The sequence below is a fragment of the Podarcis liolepis genome (genome assembly GCF_965112155.1).
Source record: "Podarcis liolepis genome assembly, chromosome: 15".
NCBI lineage: Eukaryota > Metazoa > Chordata > Lepidosauria > Squamata > Lacertidae > Podarcis > Podarcis liolepis.
Genome location: NC_139566.1, coordinates 38,948,825 through 38,969,120, shown reverse-complemented (window position 1 = coordinate 38,969,120; position 20,296 = coordinate 38,948,825). Strand labels below are relative to the sequence as shown.

General features: G+C 44.9%; 2 protein-coding genes across 4 annotated transcripts in view; one reads left to right on the top strand and one right to left on the bottom strand.

Moving 5' to 3' along the window:
• ADGRD1 (adhesion G protein-coupled receptor D1) overlaps nt 1-20,296 on the top strand; it is a 283,150-nt gene that overhangs the window by 27,223 nt on the left and 235,631 nt on the right. For all 3 annotated transcript variants that reach the window (XM_083476427.1, XM_083476426.1, XM_083476428.1), the window contains 5 exons: nt 821-997; nt 2,128-2,382; nt 5,946-6,010; nt 9,106-9,261; nt 18,418-18,477. In XM_083476427.1, coding sequence (XP_083332553.1) covers nt 821-997; nt 2,128-2,382; nt 5,946-6,010; nt 9,106-9,261; nt 18,418-18,477 — 713 coding nt within the window. The remainder of the gene's footprint in view (nt 1-820; nt 998-2,127; nt 2,383-5,945; nt 6,011-9,105; nt 9,262-18,417; nt 18,478-20,296) is intronic.
• The window catches only part of LOC310693947 (craniofacial development protein 2-like), a 257,303-nt gene that overhangs the window by 202,847 nt on the left and 34,160 nt on the right, over nt 1-20,296 (bottom strand). The window lies entirely within an intron of this gene.

Here is a 20,296-nt window from a genome sequence, read left to right as displayed (position 1 = left end):
CTGTGATGTTCGGGCTGAGGAAAGCTTATGAAGCTCCCAAACGATCGACCAGGAGGGAGAGAACATGCCAGTCGGGCATGTGTCTCTGCCAGGGTCCTACTTGAGTGTAGGCTGAACTCCTGACCAGTGGCGTAGTGTGGGGGGTGCAGGGGGGGCCAGCCGTACCGGGCGCAACATCTGGGGGTTAGGGTTAGGGGGCGCAAATCCATGGGTTAGGGGCGCAAATCCACGGGTTAGGGGGCGCTAATTACTTGCCTTGCCCCGGGTGCTGACAACCCACGCTATGCCACTGCTCCTGACAGTAGAAGCCTGAGCTCTGAGAACATGGAGAAGGAAGGGGGAAGACACGGACTGACAGTTGAAGCTCAGACTCAGAGGGAGGGCCACCTAGGTGCACAAGAATTAATGAGAGGCGTGAACAGGAAAGGAAGCGAAGGGGGGCTTCAAATATGGGAAGAGGAAGGGGCGGAACTCAGACTCGGCAACAGCTAATTTGGAAGCAGACGTTGAGTGACTGAGCTCCAGAATGATTTGTGTGTTTTGAGCACTAAACCTGAGTTAATTGCTGCCACAGTTGTCTCGCTTCTGTGGGAGAGGCCCAGCCATTACACCCAACGACAGGGCTGACCCTGCTCCATCCCTAAGCTGAGTTTTCCTTTGGGGAAAGGCAACAGGAGAACAGGAGGTGCAGGGCTCTGAGTGGAAGCACAACTGAGGTGTGCCCTTCTCAAGCTGAGCTGCACCCACCTCTCTTCTGATGATTTTCAGTTCCACATCTATCTTCTCACAGACAATTCATGTTCTTTTTGCCATTCTTTAGGTGTCACCTTCTCTTTTTTCTGGAAGACTCAGGAGCAGCAGACTAAGCCCCCTCCTGCATATGGGGATCAGGTACTTTCCAGTGGATTTAAAGTCTACTTCAGTGAAAGCAAAGGGTCTATAGAGCTCTTTAACCATCAGATTTCAAAGAAGTGGGAAGCCGATTTCATTCCGCCAGGTAAATTTGGATTTTTCAGGTCTGTATGGATTCATTGAAATGTAGTGATGAACCATAGTAAATGTATTTTTGCATTAAAAGGTCACATTCAAAGGGTGTTAAAAGGTGAACTCTTCTGCCTTTAACAACTGCTTAGCAGGGAAGAGAGTACTGAAAGTATAGATCCTTTCCTCCCCATTGCATTGTGATGGAAAAAAGCGACATCTCTTGAACTTCACCCTTCCATTATGCAGCTATTATTTGGGATGTCTGTGCTTAAGTTTGCCAGAATTATGCATTGAGAAAAGCTGGGTTCTGTATCCTGCCAAAATTGCATAAAGGATGCAAAGTTGAATAATTGTGCTTATCTGCACAATTCTAGTTCCACTATTCATGATGTAGAGTACTGAAACCCCACCCTCCTGAGCACTAGAAATCTTACTCAGCTTCTGAGAATTCACGAGGCAATGCCATACAGGCTAGAAACTTAGGGTTGCATCCAATGTTAGTTTGACTCAGAGCAGACCCATTGGAATTGACTAATGTAAGTCCATTAATTCCTCCTGGTGAATTAGAATTTCAATAGATCTAGGAAAGGCAAAATAGACTGCTTCTTCACATAATGAATTGCATCATTTAATTACTCATTAATACCTTTTGTGATAGCTTCTAGTGTGGATGGCTTTAAAGGGGGTGGGATAGACAAACACGGTGCTATATTGAGAAAATGTATTCCTCTCCCCCTATTATGTGCATAGCAGTTACAATTTGCAGAAGTCCATCATCTCCCAACCTACACAATAGCATTATAGAGCCTGAAGATCCAGCAGATAGAAACCTAACAATGAGAGGGAATTTATTTGAGTAGAGGGAAATGAATTTGAGTAGTCCCATTCATGGAGGGTAAGGCTATCAATGGCTACTAGTCATGAGGGCAATCTACTATCCTGAAGACCAGATATCTACATGTCTCAGAAGACCAGTCACTCCTCACACCTTGTTTATGGGCTTCCCATAGCCATCTGGTTGGACACTGTGGGAAACAGATTGCTGTAGGGATTTGGGGCTGATCCAGCAAGGCTCTTCTTGTGTTCTTAAATGGGTTTATAGAGTCATGGTGTTTGCACTAGCTTTCTGTGCTTTTCATTCAGGTCCCCAATGGACTCATGTTCTATTTACCTGGAAATCTGAAGATGGCTTGAAAGTCTACGTCAATGGAACCTTAAATACCACTGATCCAAAGGGGACACCTTTCTACAGCTACGATGACTCTAATTCAAACATGTTGACAGGGTCAGAGGGTGACCAGTCTAAGCGTTACGTCAATGGGGCTTTTGATGAATTTATCATATGGGAAAGAGTGCTCACGGCCAATGAGATTGAGCAGTATTTTACTGCTGCTGTAGGTAAGTGGAAATGGTGGGTTTTTTTCCTCCTAGAAAAGATTGCATGCAATCCAGAAGAGATGTACCAATGTTCTCTATGACCTTGCAGGGGAAGTCCCTTCCCCATTAACTAGGGCTTTGCAAACTCTAGACAAAGTGAGAATGTTGCATGTTGCAAAAAGATAATAGAATCATAGAATCATAGAGTTGGAATAGACCACAAGGGCCATCGAGTCCAACCCCCTGCCAAGCAGGAAACACCATCAGAGCACTCCTGACATATGGTTGTCAAGCCTCTGCTTAAAGACCTCCAAAGAAGGAGACTCCACCACACTCCTTGGCAGCAAATTCCCCTGTCGAACAGCTCTTACTGTCAGGAGGTTCTTCCTAATGTTTAGGTGGAATCTTCTTTCTTGTAGTTTGGATCCATTGCTCCGTGTCTGCTTCTCTGGAGCAGCAGAAAACAACCTTTCTCCCTCCTCTATGTGACATCCTTTTATATAATGAGTGCATGTTGAATGCAAATCAGCCATCTACAGCATGGTACCCTCCAGAAATCTTGGACTCAAACTCCCACCAGATATCAATCAAGCCAACCAGTTCAGCCAGCATGATTGATGGTCAGGGATGATGGGAGTCATAATACAATAATTTCTGGAAGGCACCAAGCTGGGCTGGGCTGCCATAGATTGTTTCATTGTCGATAAAGCACCAAACTTTAAGATTGGCAAGAGGTGATTGACACCTCCAAAGTGGAAAAGAGAAGGCATCCATATTGATCATACTGTTGGGATACTGCCAGGGAGATAAAGTCCATCATGGCCCCCAAGCTGGCTGCCGGACGATCCATCGATCTCCCGTAGTCACGCAGTATGAGCTATTAGCGACACGAGTTTCCTGGAAATACCTTGCCACATTCCAGGGCTCATGCACACTTCTATCAGCAGATAATGCACAGCAAAAGTCGCACCCAGGAGAGCATTATTTACAAGCTTTTATTCAGCGTTGATCAGAACAAAGAAAGACATGACTGTTCTGCGTCAGTGTCTTCGACAGAGAGAGAGAAACGAAAGCAATAGCAAACATAAACATCCTGTGAACAGGACATGCGCAGACTCTGTGACTCACAAAGCCTGCTCCCTTTTAAGGTGGAACAGAAATATCCTAACACATACAGTAGTTACTGTACATGGCCTTTTAATGATTTTTATTCATGAGACAGATAACACACATCAGGTCAGGCCAGCGGAGGCTGGTTCATTAGAGTGGACAAGGAACTTTCCCATCAACTCCAGTCTCTCAGCTAGCCCACACCTGCCTGTCTGCTTGCTTACAACTGACATACTTATCAACTGTTCTGGGGAAAAAAATGGATCATCCTGTTTCCCCCCCGTGAGTGGACAGTGTCCAAAATGGCTGCCACAATCTCGTGCAATTTTGGGCACAGCACCCAAAAACACAGGTTTTTGGGTTCTGTGCCCAGATAAAAACTCTTATTTTGGGGCCACGATCTGGTGTGGGGCACTTGACTCACATGGGAGTGCAGACCCAGAAGGTGGTCTTCCAGACCATTGCGTTGGAAGGTACGCAACTGGTCCCCAGAGGCGGAACTGCTTGTCAGTTTCCTCCTGCTTAGCTTCAGGATTGCTTGCTTAGGGAGGAGGAGGGGGTGGGCAACATTTGGACTCGTTGACTTTGCCTGTCATTGGCTCTGGTTCCGCTTGCTGCTTGGGCTTCCTGCATTCCATCCCACCAGCCCCAGTGGGCACCAGCTGCCACTGGGTCAGGGTATTTATCCACCCAGCCCTGTATTGTCTACCCTAACTGGCAGTGTCTCTCCAGGGTGTCTCAGGAAAGAAGCTCATTCCCATTATCTGCCGCAGGCTGCTTTTAAATGGAGATGTCGCTAGGTATTCAACCTGGGACCATCTTCATTCAAAGCATGCACTGTGGTTCTGAGCTATGTCCCCACCCCTTAGGAGATTATGTTTAAAAGTCTGTGCCAAGAAAATTCTTCCTAGAACAGTTGGTTTGCCTGCGCAGGTATTTACAGATGGCTTTTAATACTAGTCGATTCAACAAACAGAACTGGATTACCTACGTGTATCATTGCTTACATAATTCCCTCAAATACCACTCAATCCTTTTATTATTCCTCCCCCCCCCTGTTTTCTCCTCTCACAATCCCCACTCCTTTGAATCCCACACCCCAGCTTCACCCACTGTTGTACTTTACACAGTGTGTTGTTCAGAAATAAAGAACGTGGGGGGGGGGGAACCCCAGTGCCTTTTCTTTTTTAAAAATAAGGGTATGCAGAAGAGAATTTGCACCAGTGGAATGGGGGGAGGGGTTGGTGTCAGGAGCTGGAAGCGCTCCCTCCTTAGCCAGGCTTCCTCAACCTCGGCCCTCCAGATGTTTTGAGACTACAATTTCCATCATCCCTGAGCACTGGTCCTGCTAGCTAGGGATCATGGAAGTTGTAGGCCAAAAACATCTGGAGGGCCGAGGTTGAGGAAGCCTGCTCCTGAGGAACGAAGTGCATTGGTTGTGGAAAGCCAAATTAGGTGAAGACCCCCCAACCACATGATACGTTGTCATGGAAGCTTTTTCTTGCAGTGTCAGGTTGGGGAAGTGGATCAGGACCACAACAGATGGGGAAATGCCTGAAGACCCCCTCCCCACTTCCCATAGGAAACTGCCTTAGTCAGACGCATGGTCCATCTCGCTCAACATTGTTTACACTCACTCACAGCTGATCTCCAGGACTCCAGACAAGGGATATTCTGGAGCTGCCATGGATTGAACCTGCAACCTTCTGCACACAAGCCAGATGCCCCAGGGAGACTTGCCTGGTGCTGTTGTTACACACCCTTAGGTGCCAAGCAAAAACATTCCTCTACTCCCAGGCCTTTGGCTGATTAAACAATTGATGGCCTTATAATTTTTTTGGGGGGGGGGTATTGTTTTTGTTTGTTTCCATGGTATATATTTTTGTGTTTCTGAATTGTATACCATCCTGTGCTCCTCAGATGAAGGACAGGATAGAAACTTGATATATTATCAGAATAATAACTCTGTACCCCATCCACATTTGAATTGAATTGGAGACCCCACAACTACCATTAAAGCTTTGAAAGCCATTGTCACAATGGCTCGTTGTGTGAAGGACATCTCGTGTAGTTTGTCCCTGATTTACAAAGTGCAGGGTGCAGGGAGCCAGTGTTATGCCTCAGCTAAAAGCGGGCCCCATTTGAAGAACTGAATGCAGAGGGCAGAGGAAGCTCTCTTGCAGATACCTGGGTAGCGAAGAAGCTCTGTTTGCACTGCCCATCTGTTTATTCTGCATGTTAAGAAGACAGAAGTGCCTGGCGTGCTCTGGTCCATGGGGTCATGAAGAGTTGGACACGACTAAACAAAAGGAGGGCAGGCAGGCAGCACTTTCAATCTGGGACAGTATTTGCAGGATTGTGTTAGGTTGTTTTGAGTTTTCTCTCCCCCACCCCCTGTCCAATCTTACATCAGGTACTGCAGTGATTTTAAGGCACGGGAGCAATTTATATCTAATATTTTCTTTCGTTTCTAGGTGACCAGTCTTTGTTTTCTTCAGCATCTCCGTGGGGATGGCAGGGAACTGCAACCCTTCCGATGGTAGGCACATTCCTGGATCTCTTTCCTCTGAGCTGCATATAGGAAAAGGGATTGACTGTTAAACCACTCTGGAAATTGTAGCTCTGGGAGGGGAACAGGGGACTCCTGACAACCATTACAAAGCTGCTGCTCCCAGGGTGTTTTGGGGGAAACCGTGGCTGTTCAAAGCGGTACGTATAGTGCAGATCAGGGCTGGCTCAAGATATTTTGGCACCTGAGTCAAACCACATAATGGGGTCCTCCACCCCTGCCAGGAAAGAAAAGAAGGGCAGCCCCTGCTATTTCCTCCCTAGGTGTGGACACAGACCAGCAGCATCTCCTATTTTTCAAGAGGTTTTTGGGGTGACGGGAGATCTGGCTTGCAAGAAGCGCACTGCAGCTGTCCCTGCGACGCACCTGTCCAGCGAAGCCCGAGGAGGAACAGAAGGGTCTCCTTCTGTTCCTTCTCCAGCTTCGCTGAAGGGTGCTGCACCTTCTCCCTCTCTGCGCAGCACCTTTCCTGTGAAGGAGGGGCGCTGCACAGAGAGAAGGCGCAGTGCCCCTTCAGCGACGCGTCTATCCTGGCTTCTTCTTTAGCCCTGCGCAACCTCTTTGGGCAGGGGGAGCCTTCATCCCACTGCCCTGAAGAAGCTTGGCGGGGTTACCCCAGAAGCCAGAACAGCCACACGGTATCCCAGAAGCCAGATCCCTCTTGCTGTTCTGGCTTCTGGGGTTCAGAATAATTTTTTCTTGTTTTCCGCCTCCCAAAACTAGGTGCGCCCTATGGTCCGGTGCGCCCTATGGTGCGAAAAATACGGTAATACCTACCTATACTATACATATCAACACACCTACCCCACACGGACACCCACCAAGTGACTTCCAGCCGTTCTTGTTATGCTACTTTATTTTTCCAACTAGCTTAAACACATTTCATTATTTCTTTAATCTCTTCTTCTATCTTAACTTTACTCTCCTTTCACTCCAATCATTTTCTGGATTCACTCGATATCTGCAGCAGCCTTTTTGGAGGCCTCATCTGCGGCCCCTGTCACTTGTGCCGCCCGAGGCGACAACCTCACCCTGTCTCATGGGTGGGCTGGCCCAGCTGTAGATGAGGCTGAAGATTGCAAAGCGATTTCCTTTTCCTTTTTTCAGGTCGCTGCCTGTTGGGTAGAATAGCTGAATAGGCAGTGACAGCAAGGTAGGAGGAGCAGCAGCAGAGGGACCCCTGCAGGACTATGGACCACAGCAAATGCCCAGCAATGCCAACCTGTGATGCTCCCCCTGGTTCATCTATCTATCTATCTATCTATCTATCTATCTATCTATCTATCTATCTATCTATTAAACATTCAACACATATTTACACAGCAATTTACCATGTTACAATTTATGCACGTACACTACACAGAAAAAAGAAAAAAACAACAACAATGAAAAATAGAGAAGGAAAAAAAGAAAGAAAAGAAAGAATAAAGATAAGGAAGATAAAATAAACTTCGGATTGTTCTCAAAAAAATGAATCTCATTTGTTTTTCTTTTTACACAGTATCATGTTATTGTACTTTGTTTCCTTAATTTCCTTCAGAGAAAAATTCTTTAGTTTATTATCTATACATTACAAGAATCATTCAAGGTCTGCAAGGAGATTTTTGCTATCATAGTAGTTTTTCAAATATTCTTTAAATACTATCCATTCTTTATTCACCCTCTGCATTGAGTACCCTCTAACTCTTCCCATCATTCTTGCCAGTTGGATGTATTCTGTCATTTTTACCTGCCGTTCTGACTTTGTAGGTGTACTTTTACTCTTCCAATTCATTGAGACCAGAATCCTGGCTGCAGATGTTGGGTACATAAAGAGTGGTCTTACTTCTTTCTTGATTTCAGTTGACATTATCTCTAATAAGAAGGCCTCTGGTTCATATTTTTGTTAAGTACATTCCAACAAAGAGGATTTGCTTCTTTTTTCCACTGCATCTGAGATTGATCTCTGTTCCATGGAGAACTTAGTCCAGCAACATGATATTATATATATATATATATATATATATATATATATATATATATATGTGGAATAAAATAGTTGGAGGCAAAGTTTTCAGTTTATAACTCCCAGCACAAGTAAGTCTGTTGCTAGAGTGCTTTCCCTTCCATCAGAATTCGGCTTTCACCCCGCAAGTCTCAAAATGAACAAGACGAAAAACTAATGGGATTTTGATGCAGCTGTTATCAAGCATGTTTAGCCTGAATGGGAAGGAAAGCAATTTTTGCTCAGTATATGGGTGAAACGTGTCTGATGTGTGTTTTGTTTTGTTTTCCTTAAAAGCTTTCCCACTTACTGCTTGCTAGTTGTCAGGAATGTTTCACTGCGGTGAGCTGCAATTTAACAGGCTGAAATCCACAGTGAAAGGTTCTTCTCGTTGTGCCGGCATGTGCTCAGACTAAATTCCACCACTGCTCCTCAAAACGTTTTGGAGGGTGTTTCTGTGGTGTGGCATGTAATGGCTAATTTTTAGGGGGAAAGCCATGGCAGCTAAACAGGGCCTCCATACCCTGTGGTGGGTCCCAGGGTTAGCCAACTTAACCTGCATGCACTACTTGTGAGTACCTGGAGACATCTGGCTGGTCACTCCTGGAAACTGATTGCTAGGCTGGGTAGACCATCATCCTTGACCATTAAGGCTCTATTCAGTTGCAGTCTTGCAGCATTGTAAAGCAGTCTTGTTGTATACACAGCATACAGGTAGAATTACATTCAGGGGAGAAGCCATCATCTCTTCATACCCCTACCAACTGAGGTCAACCATGCCTCTTTATACTAGCTGGCAATGGATCCATTAGGCAACGCCCCATGTCTCATGTTGCTTAGTCATCACATGCTGCTGAATCAGCATTCCCAATTAGTGTTTTGGGCCTGGCTGAAATGTGCCATTCTCTAAATTTATCTCTCTAAGATTCCGATGTTAGAGTAGACATCCACCACTTCCAACCATTCTGGGTTGTAGCATTCAGAAGGTCTTATGCTGAACAAAAGCAACCATTCATTTCAGTGACCTAGGGAGATGAGGAGCAGAAAGTTCTAATATATGCTTTTTGTGTCACCCTTTTAGCTGTCCAGAAATGCATACCAGCCCATAATAATTAACCTTACAGAGGAGAGAGGAAACTTTCACCGGCCATATACCATGTTGGACTATTTAGGAAACATTTCCCGTGCCTTACCCGATGAGTCACTCACGGCAAATACGGCCTTCAACCTTACTGAGGTAAATTTTCTTCACTTCTTCAACTTAATGAGGTACTTTACTAACTGACTGAGGTGAATCTCCTTCACCTGTTAGTGAATTTATTGAAGTAAATTTCTTTCAACTCTCCATCTCTTTATTAAACGAATAAGGCCTTCTGTAGAGTTGGCCATAGGGACTGAGGCAGTTCCTGTACACTGAAAACAATGTTGTGGGGATAAAATGACAAGGTGGCAAGTACCTCAAACTTGTTTGACCAATGTACCCCTTATTTGCAAGTATTTCCCTCTAATATAATTAGTTTGTGCTTCATTTTTATGGATGTATGCATTTTAGTGCACATGGTTTGGGTGGAGAACAAACTTTGGAGAAGAGCACATAAAGAGAGCTAAATTTAGTTTGGAAGTACACCTAAAGATAACCATGTTCCGTATTGGTTCCAGTTACAGATGGGTAGCCGTGTTGGTCTGCCATAGTCAAAATAAAAAAAATCCTTCCTGTAGCACCTTAAAGACCAACTAAGTTAGTTCTTGGTATAAGCTTTCGTGTGCATGCACACTTCTTCAGATACACTGAAACAGAAGTTGCCAGATCCTTCTATATATAGAGAAGGTGGGGAGGGGTATTACTCAGAAGGGTGGTGGGAATCGGAGATTGGCAGATAGCTGAGATGAGCCTGATGAGCCTGTTGACGACTCTTAACGACTGTAGTAGGTCTTACAGGAAAAGGCAAGGGGTGAGAAGGTGAGAAGTGGCTTAGTCATGTATAATGAGATAAGAATCCAATGTCTCTGTTCAGACCAGGTGTCTCCATTGTTTTAAGTTTGGTAATGAGTTGCAATTCAGCAGCTTCTCTTTCCAGTCTATTTCTGAAATTCCTTTGTAGTAAAACAGCTACTTTGAGATCTTGTATAGAATGTCCTGGGAGATTGAAGTGTTCTCCTACTGGTTTCTCTGTTTTGTGATTCTTGATGTCAGATTTATGTCCGTTTATTCTTTGGCGTAAGGTTTGGCCTGTTTGTCCAATATAGAGAGCTGAAGGACACTGTTGGCATTTGATGGCATACACAATGTTAGACGATGAGCAATTAAATAGTCCCGAGATGGTATGTGTGATGTTGTTGGGGCCAGTAATGGTGTTGTCCGGGTGTATGTGGCAGCAAAGTTGGCATCTGGGTTTATTGCAGGCTCTGGTGCCAGTGTCCGTGTTAAGTCTGGTTGTAGTATTATTGTGGGTTAGGAGTTGTTTAAGATTGGGTGGCTGTCTGTAGGCAATGAAAGGTCTTCCTCCCAGAGCTTGAGAAAGAGAACTGTCATTGTCCAGGAGAGGTTGTAGATCTCTGATGATGCGTTGAACTGTTTTAACTTGGGAGCTGTATGTGATGACTAGTGGTGTTCTGTTATTTTCTTTTTTGGGTCTGTCTTGCAGCAAGTTCTCTCTGGGTATCAGTCTGGCTCTGTTGATCTGTTGTCTAACTTCATCTGCTGGGTATTTTAGTTCTGAAAAGGTTTGCTGTAGATCTCTTAGGTGAGAGTCTCTGTCTGTAGAATTGGAACAGATGCGGCTGTAACGTAGTGCCTGGCTATATACAATGGACTGTTTGGTATGTTTGGGATGGTAGCTAGAGGCATGTAGATATGTTTGTCGGTCAGTTGGTTTACGGTATAAGGTGGTGTCTATGCGTCCATCCTGTATTTTTATAGTAGTGTCCAAAAAATGTATTTCTTGCATAGATTGATTCATTGTAAGGTTGATTGTGGGGTGAAAATCATTGAATTTCTGGTGAAAGGTGTCCAGGGTCTGTTGACCATGTGTCCAGATGATAAAAATATCGTCAATGTATCGCAGGTACAAGAGAGGTTTGAGTGGGTAGGAGTTTAGGAAACGTTGTTCTAAATCTGCCATGAAGATGTTGGCATACTGTGGGGCCATGCGGGTGCCCATTGCTGTGCCGCTGATCTGAAGGAACAGGTCATCACCAAATTTGAAGTTGTTGTGGGTAAGGACAAATTGGCAGAGTTTGGTGGCAAGGTCCGCTGTGGTTTTATCTGAAATGGTGTTCCTTATAGCTTGTAACGATGGTTTACAAGCTATAAGGAACACCATTTCAGATAAAACCACAGCGGACCTTGCCACCAAACTCTGCCAATTTGTCCTTACCCACAACAACTTCAAATTTGGTGATGACCTGTTCCTTCAGATCAGCGGCACAGCAATGGGCACCCGCATGGCCCCACAGTATGCCAACATCTTCATGGCAGATTTAGAACAACGTTTCCTAAACTCCTACCCACTCAAACCTCTCTTGTACCTGCGATACATTGACGATATTTTTATCATCTGGACACATGGTCAACAGACCCTGGACACCTTTCACCAGAAATTCAATGATTTTCACCCCACAATCAACCTTACAATGAATCAATCTATGCAAGAAATACATTTTTTGGACACTACTATAAAAATACAGGATGGACGCATAGACACCACCTTATACCGTAAACCAACTGACCGACAAACATATCTACATGCCTCTAGCTACCATCCCAAACATACCAAACAGTCCATTGTATATAGCCAGGCACTACGTTACAGCCGCATCTGTTCCAATTCTACAGACAGAGACTCTCACCTAAGAGATCTACAGCAAACCTTTTCAGAACTAAAATACCCAGCAGATGAAGTTAGACAACAGATCAACAGAGCCAGACTGATACCCAGAGAGAACTTGCTGCAAGACAGACCCAAAAAAGAAAATAACAGAACACCACTAGTCATCACATACAGCTCCCAAGTTAAAACAGTTCAACGCATCATCAGAGATCTACAACCTCTCCTGGACAATGACAGTTCTCTTTCTCAAGCTCTGGGAGGAAGACCTTTCATTGCCTACAGACAGCCACCCAATCTTAAACAACTCCTAACCCACAATAATACTACAACCAGACTTAACACGGACACTGGCACCAGAGCCTGCAATAAACCCAGATGCCAACTTTGCTGCCACATACACCCGGACAACACCATTACTGGCCCCAACAACATCACACATACCATCTCGGGACTATTTAATTGCTCATCGTCTAACATTGTGTATGCCATCAAATGCCAACAGTGTCCTTCAGCTCTCTATATTGGACAAACAGGCCAAACCTTACGCCAAAGAATAAACGGACATAAATCTGACATCAAGAATCACAAAACAGAGAAACCAGTAGGAGAACACTTCAATCTCCCAGGACATTCTATACAAGATCTCAAAGTAGCTGTTTTACTACAAAGGAATTTCAGAAATAGACTGGAAAGAGAAGCTGCTGAATTGCAACTCATTACCAAACTTAAAACAATGGAGACACCTGGTCTGAACAGAGACATTGGATTCTTATCTCATTATACATGACTAAGCCACTTCTCACCTTCTCACCCCTTGCCTTTTCCTGTAAGACCTACTACAGTCGTTAAGAGTCGTCAACAGGCTCATCAGGCTCATCTCAGCTATCTGCCAATCTCCGATTCCCACCACCCTTCTGAGTAATACCCCTCCCCACCTTCTCTATATATAGAAGGATCTGGCAACTTCTGTTTCAGTGTATCTGAAGAAGTGTGCATGCACACGAAAGCTTATACCAAGAACTAACTTAGTTGGTCTTTAAGGTGCTACAGGAAGGATTTTTTTTATGTTCCGTATTGGTTTGAGAAGTGCGAACCAGGTAGTATCTTGCTAAAAGGCAAACAAAATTGAGTTTCTCTCCCCTGCCCATCTTTACTCACAGGCCATTTAGCACTTCCTACAGCTCAGAGAGAATTTGTGCTGACTTCCCTGGATTTTTCTGCCCCAGACCCATTATGTAGCTGAGCTAAAGGGCTTCTGCGCTCCCTCTTTGCTTTGTGCACCATGGCAGCAATGCCTGGAGGATTTTGAGCTTGACAGAGTCGAGAAGTTGCTCTCTGCTAACAAAACTCTGGCACTGATTTCAGCAGCGGGCGGATTATTCCCCTTTTAGCGCTGCTGGCTGGAGCTCTGGCTGTGACAGTAATCAGCTGTGATTTTGACAGCGATTGTCCTGCTAAACCCATGCGTAGCAGAGACACAGATTGTTTGCTCAGACAAAAAGGAAAATAAAATGACTATTAGTCCCCCAATTTCCATTTTTTTGGTCTACATATTGAATTGTATTCTCATATAGCTGGAGTGGATGTAATATTATTCATGTGATTGAGCTTTGAATCCTGAATTGCAGAGGATTGGACTAGATGACCCTTGGGGTCTTTCTAACCCTAGACTTCTGTGTTCTGTGTCTTTAGCCACTGTGTGGGATGGGGAGGAAAAGCCAGATTGTGACATAGGAGGAGGGGTGCTTTTATACAGTCATACCTCTAGTTGAATACGCTTCAGGTTGAGCGCTTTCGAGTTGCGCTCCGCGGTGACCCAGAAGTAATGGAACGCATTACTTCCAGGTTTCACTGCTCGCGCATGCGCTCAAAATGATGTCATGTGCATGCACGGAAGCAGCGAATCGCGACCCACGTACGCGCTGTCACAGGTTGCATTCGCTTCAGGATGAGAACAGGGCTCTGGAACAGATCCCGTTCACATCCTGAGGTACCACTGTACTTTTATTTATTACTTGCTCACTTCACAACATTAATATGCCATTTGATTGTAAAAAAAATTAGACTCTTAAGTGGTTTACAAAACCAAAGAGGATTAAAACATTCATGTTATCAAGACAAAACAGAAACATATATTAAAAAGTGTTCAAAACTAATTAAAATCAACAGCCAGCTCAAAACACATGTCAATTTCTAAATGTCAGGAATGCATATAACAAAAATTATATGTTGTTTTGCAGTAAAAACCCTCAAAGTGGTTTACAAGAAAATAAAAGAGAACATTAAAATTATCGATAAAAGACAGGTTTGCCTAAATACAAATATTTTAAGCAGTGGAAAAGTACTGATACAGGTGTCTGCCTGATGTCAAAGTGCTGCACTAAAATATTGATTTCCTAACAGTGCCGGTTCTGCAGGTCAACCTCACTGGAGTCCCATAGGAACTGGGTTAGGGTGCCTGAAATTCTCAGTGGGAAGGATAAGCTACTGACGAGGTGGGGAATCTGTTTGCGCCTTTGGGCTACATTCCCTCTGTACCGTAGGGTGATTTTTGAACAGATAGAGAAGCCTGGTGGGCTACATTTGACACCCAGGCCTGAAGCTCCTCACCCCAATCTGGTTTATCTGTATACCTGTTTGGGAGCATGTTCCACTGAACTGAATGGGACTTAAGGAGCAGTCTTTTGCATGTCTGCTTGGAAGCAAGTCCTACTGTGTCCCACGGGGTTTACTCTGAAGTAGGTGTGCATGTGAATGCAGTTCCACTGTATTTACTGGACCTTGCTCCCAGGCAAGTTTACAAAGGATTGCAGGTTATATCCTTTAATCACAGAGTTTCGACGTACACTTTTGCACAAATGGTGCATTACACCATTAAAACCCTAAAAGTCCTTAAAAACTACAGTATTTTTCCATGTATAAGACGACCCCTATTTTTTGGGACTGCAATAAATTTTTTTTTTGGGGGGGGGGGAATTCCCCAGAGCTTCTCTTTTTTGGGGGGGGAGGGAGGTCACTGCTGCCAATCACTCTACAGCCTGCCCACCACTGCAAATCACATGCATTGCTGTGGCCACCAATCGTCTGCACGCTCACCGCTGTTACGGTAAAATCTGGGTGCGGGGCTACTCTGCCACCCAGCTCGTCGGACTAGGTCCGCAGGTCCCTGCGGAAGAAAATGAGCTCAGCCGGAGACAGGAGCAAACTGCAGAAGATCCAAGTTTATTGCGCAACAGGTTCAAGATGAGATTGAACAGCGAGAAAGGGGTGACATGAACTTTTGAAACTTCCCTCCATGTCCCAGAATACAGTGCAAAATACATCCTAGTTACATCATGAATACATTAAGAAGAGGTTGGGTTACACAGTTTACATCATGAATACATTAAGAAGAGGTTGGGTTACACAGATTACATCATGAATACATTAAGAAGAGGTTGGGTTACACAGGATTAACATATGGAGGAGGGAGGGGGGATTATGCAGAGATGGAGATATGCGCAGATAAGCACATCCTGAGTACCTGATGAGAAGACAATGGTCCATGTATGCATGGTCTGCCACCTGGCATTGCCCGGAGGAAAGGCTTGGCAGAGTGATTTGACAGGATTAGGGTCTTGACACCTTGCTTGAGGGATTATGGAGGACAGGGGAGGTGTCATGGAGTCCTAGAGAAATTGAGCAAATTGGCACGTTGATTTTCTATGAATTTTATAGATTTTAGTCCCTTTTGACATTGAGAATTGGAAATAAATGGATATATTGTAGCGAAGAAGGAGGTGAAGAAGACATGCCCCCCTTCCGTATCACCGTCAAAAGATCACCTGAACACTCAATGCAACATAGCTGATTGCATGCACGCCTTGATGCTGCTGTAAATAGCCCACCCAATTGCCGAAGCCACAGCCAATCGGCAGCAGGCCTTGCCGCAGCAACCAATTACACACCCAATCGCTGCTGACAATCTTCTGCTGGCTGCTGCCACCAATCGCCCGTCCCCCCACTGCTATCCATGTATAAGATGACCTGCAATTTTTGCCTATTATTTCTAAGGAAAAAATAGTGTCTTATACATGGAAAAATACAGTAATCACATAAAGTGTTTATATGCATATGTGGTGGGACTGCCCTTTGGTCACTGTATTTTTTTGGTGAGGTGGAGCATTAAATACTTTTGCAGGAAACAAAATCTATATTTGTTATCTCCTTGTAATACTGTTTAAAAAATGACAACAGCTCTGGTACAAGAACACATAAAATCTTTATTGAAAACTTGCTGCTGGCTGCAGACATTGTTAATGCAAAACACTTACAGCAACAGACCCTCTCTTAATCCTACACATATGTGCTGAGAAGTAATACCTATTGCGTTCTATGGAGCGCACTCCCAGGAATTACGCATACATTTGGGATGCGGGTGGCGCTGTGGGTTAAACCATAGAGCCTAGGGCTTGCTGATCAGAAGGTCGGTGGTTCGAATCCCTGCGATGGGGTGAGCTCCTGTTGCTCGGTCCCTGCTCCTGCCAACCTAGCAGTTCGAAAGCACAAAGTGCAAGTAGATAAATAGGTACTGCTCCGGCGGGAAGGTAAATGGCATTTCTGTGTGCTGCTCTGGTTCGCCAGAAGTGGCTTAGTCATGCTGGCCACATGACCCGAAAGCTGTACGCCGGCTTCCTCAGCCAATAAAGTGAGATGAGCACCGCAACCCCAGAGTCGGTCACAACTGGACCTAATGGTCAGGGGTCCCTTTACCCTTTACCTTTACCTTTGCAGCCCTTAGAGTAGGTTAGGGACAGAGGAAGCTGCCTTAGATTGAGACAGATTAATTGGTCCATCTAGCTCAGTACTGCCTACACTGACTGGCAGCCGCTCTCCAGGATCTGAGACAGGGAACAGCCCTAACTGGAGATGCTAGGGCTTGAACCTGGGACCTTCGGCATGCAAAGCATTTGTAACAAAGACAGGAATTTCAAAAAGGAATTGGAAGTGGGAAAATAAGAGGCAGTACCTCCCTTACCTTTCCCGCCCCTACCTGGCCACAGTGATCCATGCAACGGTCACCTCCAGGCTTGAGTACTGTAATTCACTCTATGCAGGGCTGCCCTTGAAACTGTCCCAGAAACTCCAGCAGATGTAGAATGCTGCAGCGAGGCTCCTCACGGGGTCTCTGCCATGGAAGCATATTCACCCAGTGCGTTTCCAGCTGCACTGGCTCCCACTGGAGTATCAGGTCAGGTTTAAGGTGCTGGTTTTGACCTTTAAAGCCCTTTGTGGCTTAGGGCCCTTGTACTTACGGGACCGCCTCTCCTGGTATGCCCTGCAGAGGACCTTAAGGTCCAGGAATAATCATAGTTTAGAGGTCCCGGGCCCTAAGGAAGTCAGACTATCCTCCACCAGGGCCAGGGCCTTCTCAGTGATGGCTCTGACCTGGTGGAATGCTCTGTCCCATGAGACCAGGGCCCTGCAGGATTTAACTTCCTTCCACAGGGCTTGTAAGACAGAACTATTCCGCCTGGTTTTCAATTTGAACCTGGACTGATCTTTTGTTCCCCTTCCTTCCCTCCCCCTCCCCTTTTTGTGAAGATTACCCACTCTGGGATCCCACAGTTGGTTCCCCCCTGGTCTCCTCGCTGGCCCAAGTGGGACTAATTTAGCCAGCTAGCCCTGGTGATCATTTAATGTTTATTGGATGGATTTCCCCCCTAAATTGATTTATTGTTATTTACGCTTTATACCGTATTTTATGCTGTTGTTTTTTTTTTGTAGCATCAATTAAGTGTTTTAAATTTGTTGTTAGCCGCCCTGAGCCCGGTTTCCTGAACCGGGAAGGGCAGGGTATAAATAAAAATTTATTATTATTATTAAATGTTGAATCTCTGAATTTCCTTGGAGAGATACCAGTGGTGACCAAAACATGTTGAACCATCACTTTTGTCTGCTCTACTCTGCTTTCCCCCTTCCAACTTCTAGTCCAAGACACCTACTCTACCGCTGAGCTACAGCTAATGAAAACGTGTTCTGCAGTGGAAATGTATAAACCAACTGAATTAATGCAGCATTGAAATGGGAGAAGGAAACTGTGATAAACTGTTGCAGAGATGGGTCCCTTTCATCTTCTATTGAAACAATTTCTGTAGATACCCCCTGTTCTAAAGATTCCGCCTGGCAACTGATATTCACTCACACACAAGAATATATATATATTCTACAAGCATTTCCCCTCTGCTGCCTTAACCCCCTCCAAGGTTTAGTCAGTTTCAAACATTTTGCTTTTGTACATTGGTTTTAATATCTTGAGCAGGGGGATAAATGGATGCTAATGTAATTGGAGTTTCATTGTCCTGTTAGTGTCCATAAATACCCTTCTGCTTTAAAATATTATTGTACAATATTTAATGAGCAAAAGTGGTTTTCTGTGACATGCATGGATTTGTGTCTATTATTTTAGAGTGAATATGCCCTGGGGTGCCCTGACTCAAATGCTATTTCCTGGGGGTTGGAGGAGATGGAGGCAGAGGGGTTTGATATTGTAACAAAATGACCTGGGGTTTATTTGTTTGCAGGTCTTCTTTAAAACTGTGGAAGGTGTGCTTGCGTTTCACGGCTGGAATGAAATGTCACAGGTAATGCCTTGCTACACATGAACTGCAAACCTGCAACCAACTTGCCACTTTTCTCCCCCTAATATATATATATATATATATATATATATATATATATATATATATAATTGTGATGTGTTCAGTGGCGTAGCGTGGGGGGTGCAGGGGGGCCCGGCCGCACCGGGCACAACATCTGGGGGGTTAGGGTTAGGGGGCGCAAATCCACGGGTTAGGGGGCGCAAATTACTTGCCTTGCCCCGGGTGCTGACAACCCACGCTACGCCACTGGATGTGTTAAAAGGGAAGGGATGCTTCATTTGCTCACCTGTCTACATATTTCTTCTCCAAACTTCCTCTCCCATTCTGCTTTTTCCTTTGTCCATGGGATTTGGACTACATGCTTAGTGTTTCAGGTGATATGGAACTTTGCTTGCTGGTGTTTGATCTGTGATGACCCATGTACACTAGGGGCAGATGGACTAGTCTATTTCTGATCCAAGGGTGCCAACTTGAATAAAATATTTTTTTTGGGGGGGGGGCTCAGGTAAGCCCTGTTGGCATGCAGAGGGTCGCAGCCATCCTGCTGCGAAGACCCATTAAAGACCCACTGGCCTCTGCTCTGATGTAAATCAGTGACCCAGGCTTCAAAGCCAGGGCACACTATATCAGCTGAGCGAACTGCGCACACAAACTGCGCACGCAGAATAGGCGTGAGGCTTGTGGAAACATACTACAACTACGGATTTATTAATCATAAATCAGGACAAAGAAACATGTCGTCTCTCTCTTTGTCTTCTCAGAGAGAGATAGAGAGAAGCAAAAGGTATGCACACAATGGAAGTTCCCAGCAAGCTGTGCTGGTATGTAAACAGACATGTGACTTGTAACAATCCCATGTCTGCTCCTTATGGTGAAATGGAAATTCTCAACAAGCCCACATAACCGATCACATGATGTAACACACACACACACACACACACACACACACACACAATTTCAATGGCAATTCCCATCATTGGGGGCTCAAATATTGGGGGCGGGGCAGTGAAGGGTGTCAGTTCAGAAAGTATCGATCTAATGTGTGGAAATCTTTCCTATTCTGATTAATACAAGAGGATTCTAGAAGCTACTAGAAGCTTCTCTGTGTGAGAGAAGCAGGCAGAAGCTTCATGATTGTTTGGGTTATACCTTCTGGGAAGCTGGTTTGAACGAGTTCTCTTATCTCTTTCAATTAAGGTCATGCTGGCTGTAAATATAGGTCAGTAGGAGCCTGGGTTTTACTTTCTTTCTCTTTCAATCTCTCTTCCTTCTGGTGTGCTCTTCTGTACATAGTATGCTTACTGTTTAGTCTTGTTATACATTTATAAGTTTTGTAAGTGCTGCAACTAGATTTTTTATGGACTGTGCAATCCTGAATGTATTGGATTTGTCACCATTAAGCTACATTTGCCTTCAGCACAAGTAAAGCTCTGCTGGATGAAATATGGCCTCTGGTGTATTTTTGGAAACTCTGCTACATGTCTAAGTTTTTCCTCCACACGTATGATCTTGGCCCCTAGAAGTTGATTCCTATGTTCTGATCCGTATCTTTTTTTAATTAGTTAATTCAGGGTGGGTGGTCCCTAGGTGGTCCTGGATCAGATTGGCCCAATCAGGTGCCAGGGTCCTATCATGGCGTGCCAGAGGGGTTGCGACCCCAGTCACGGATTTTTGAGGGGGCACTAAGCATGCGCCCCCATGCAGGTGCCCCTAGCCTGGCCTGGCCCAGTACTCCTCCCCTGGCACCAGAGGAACCAACACTTGGAGGGGCACCTGGATGGGCCATGCTTGTTTGCCCCTG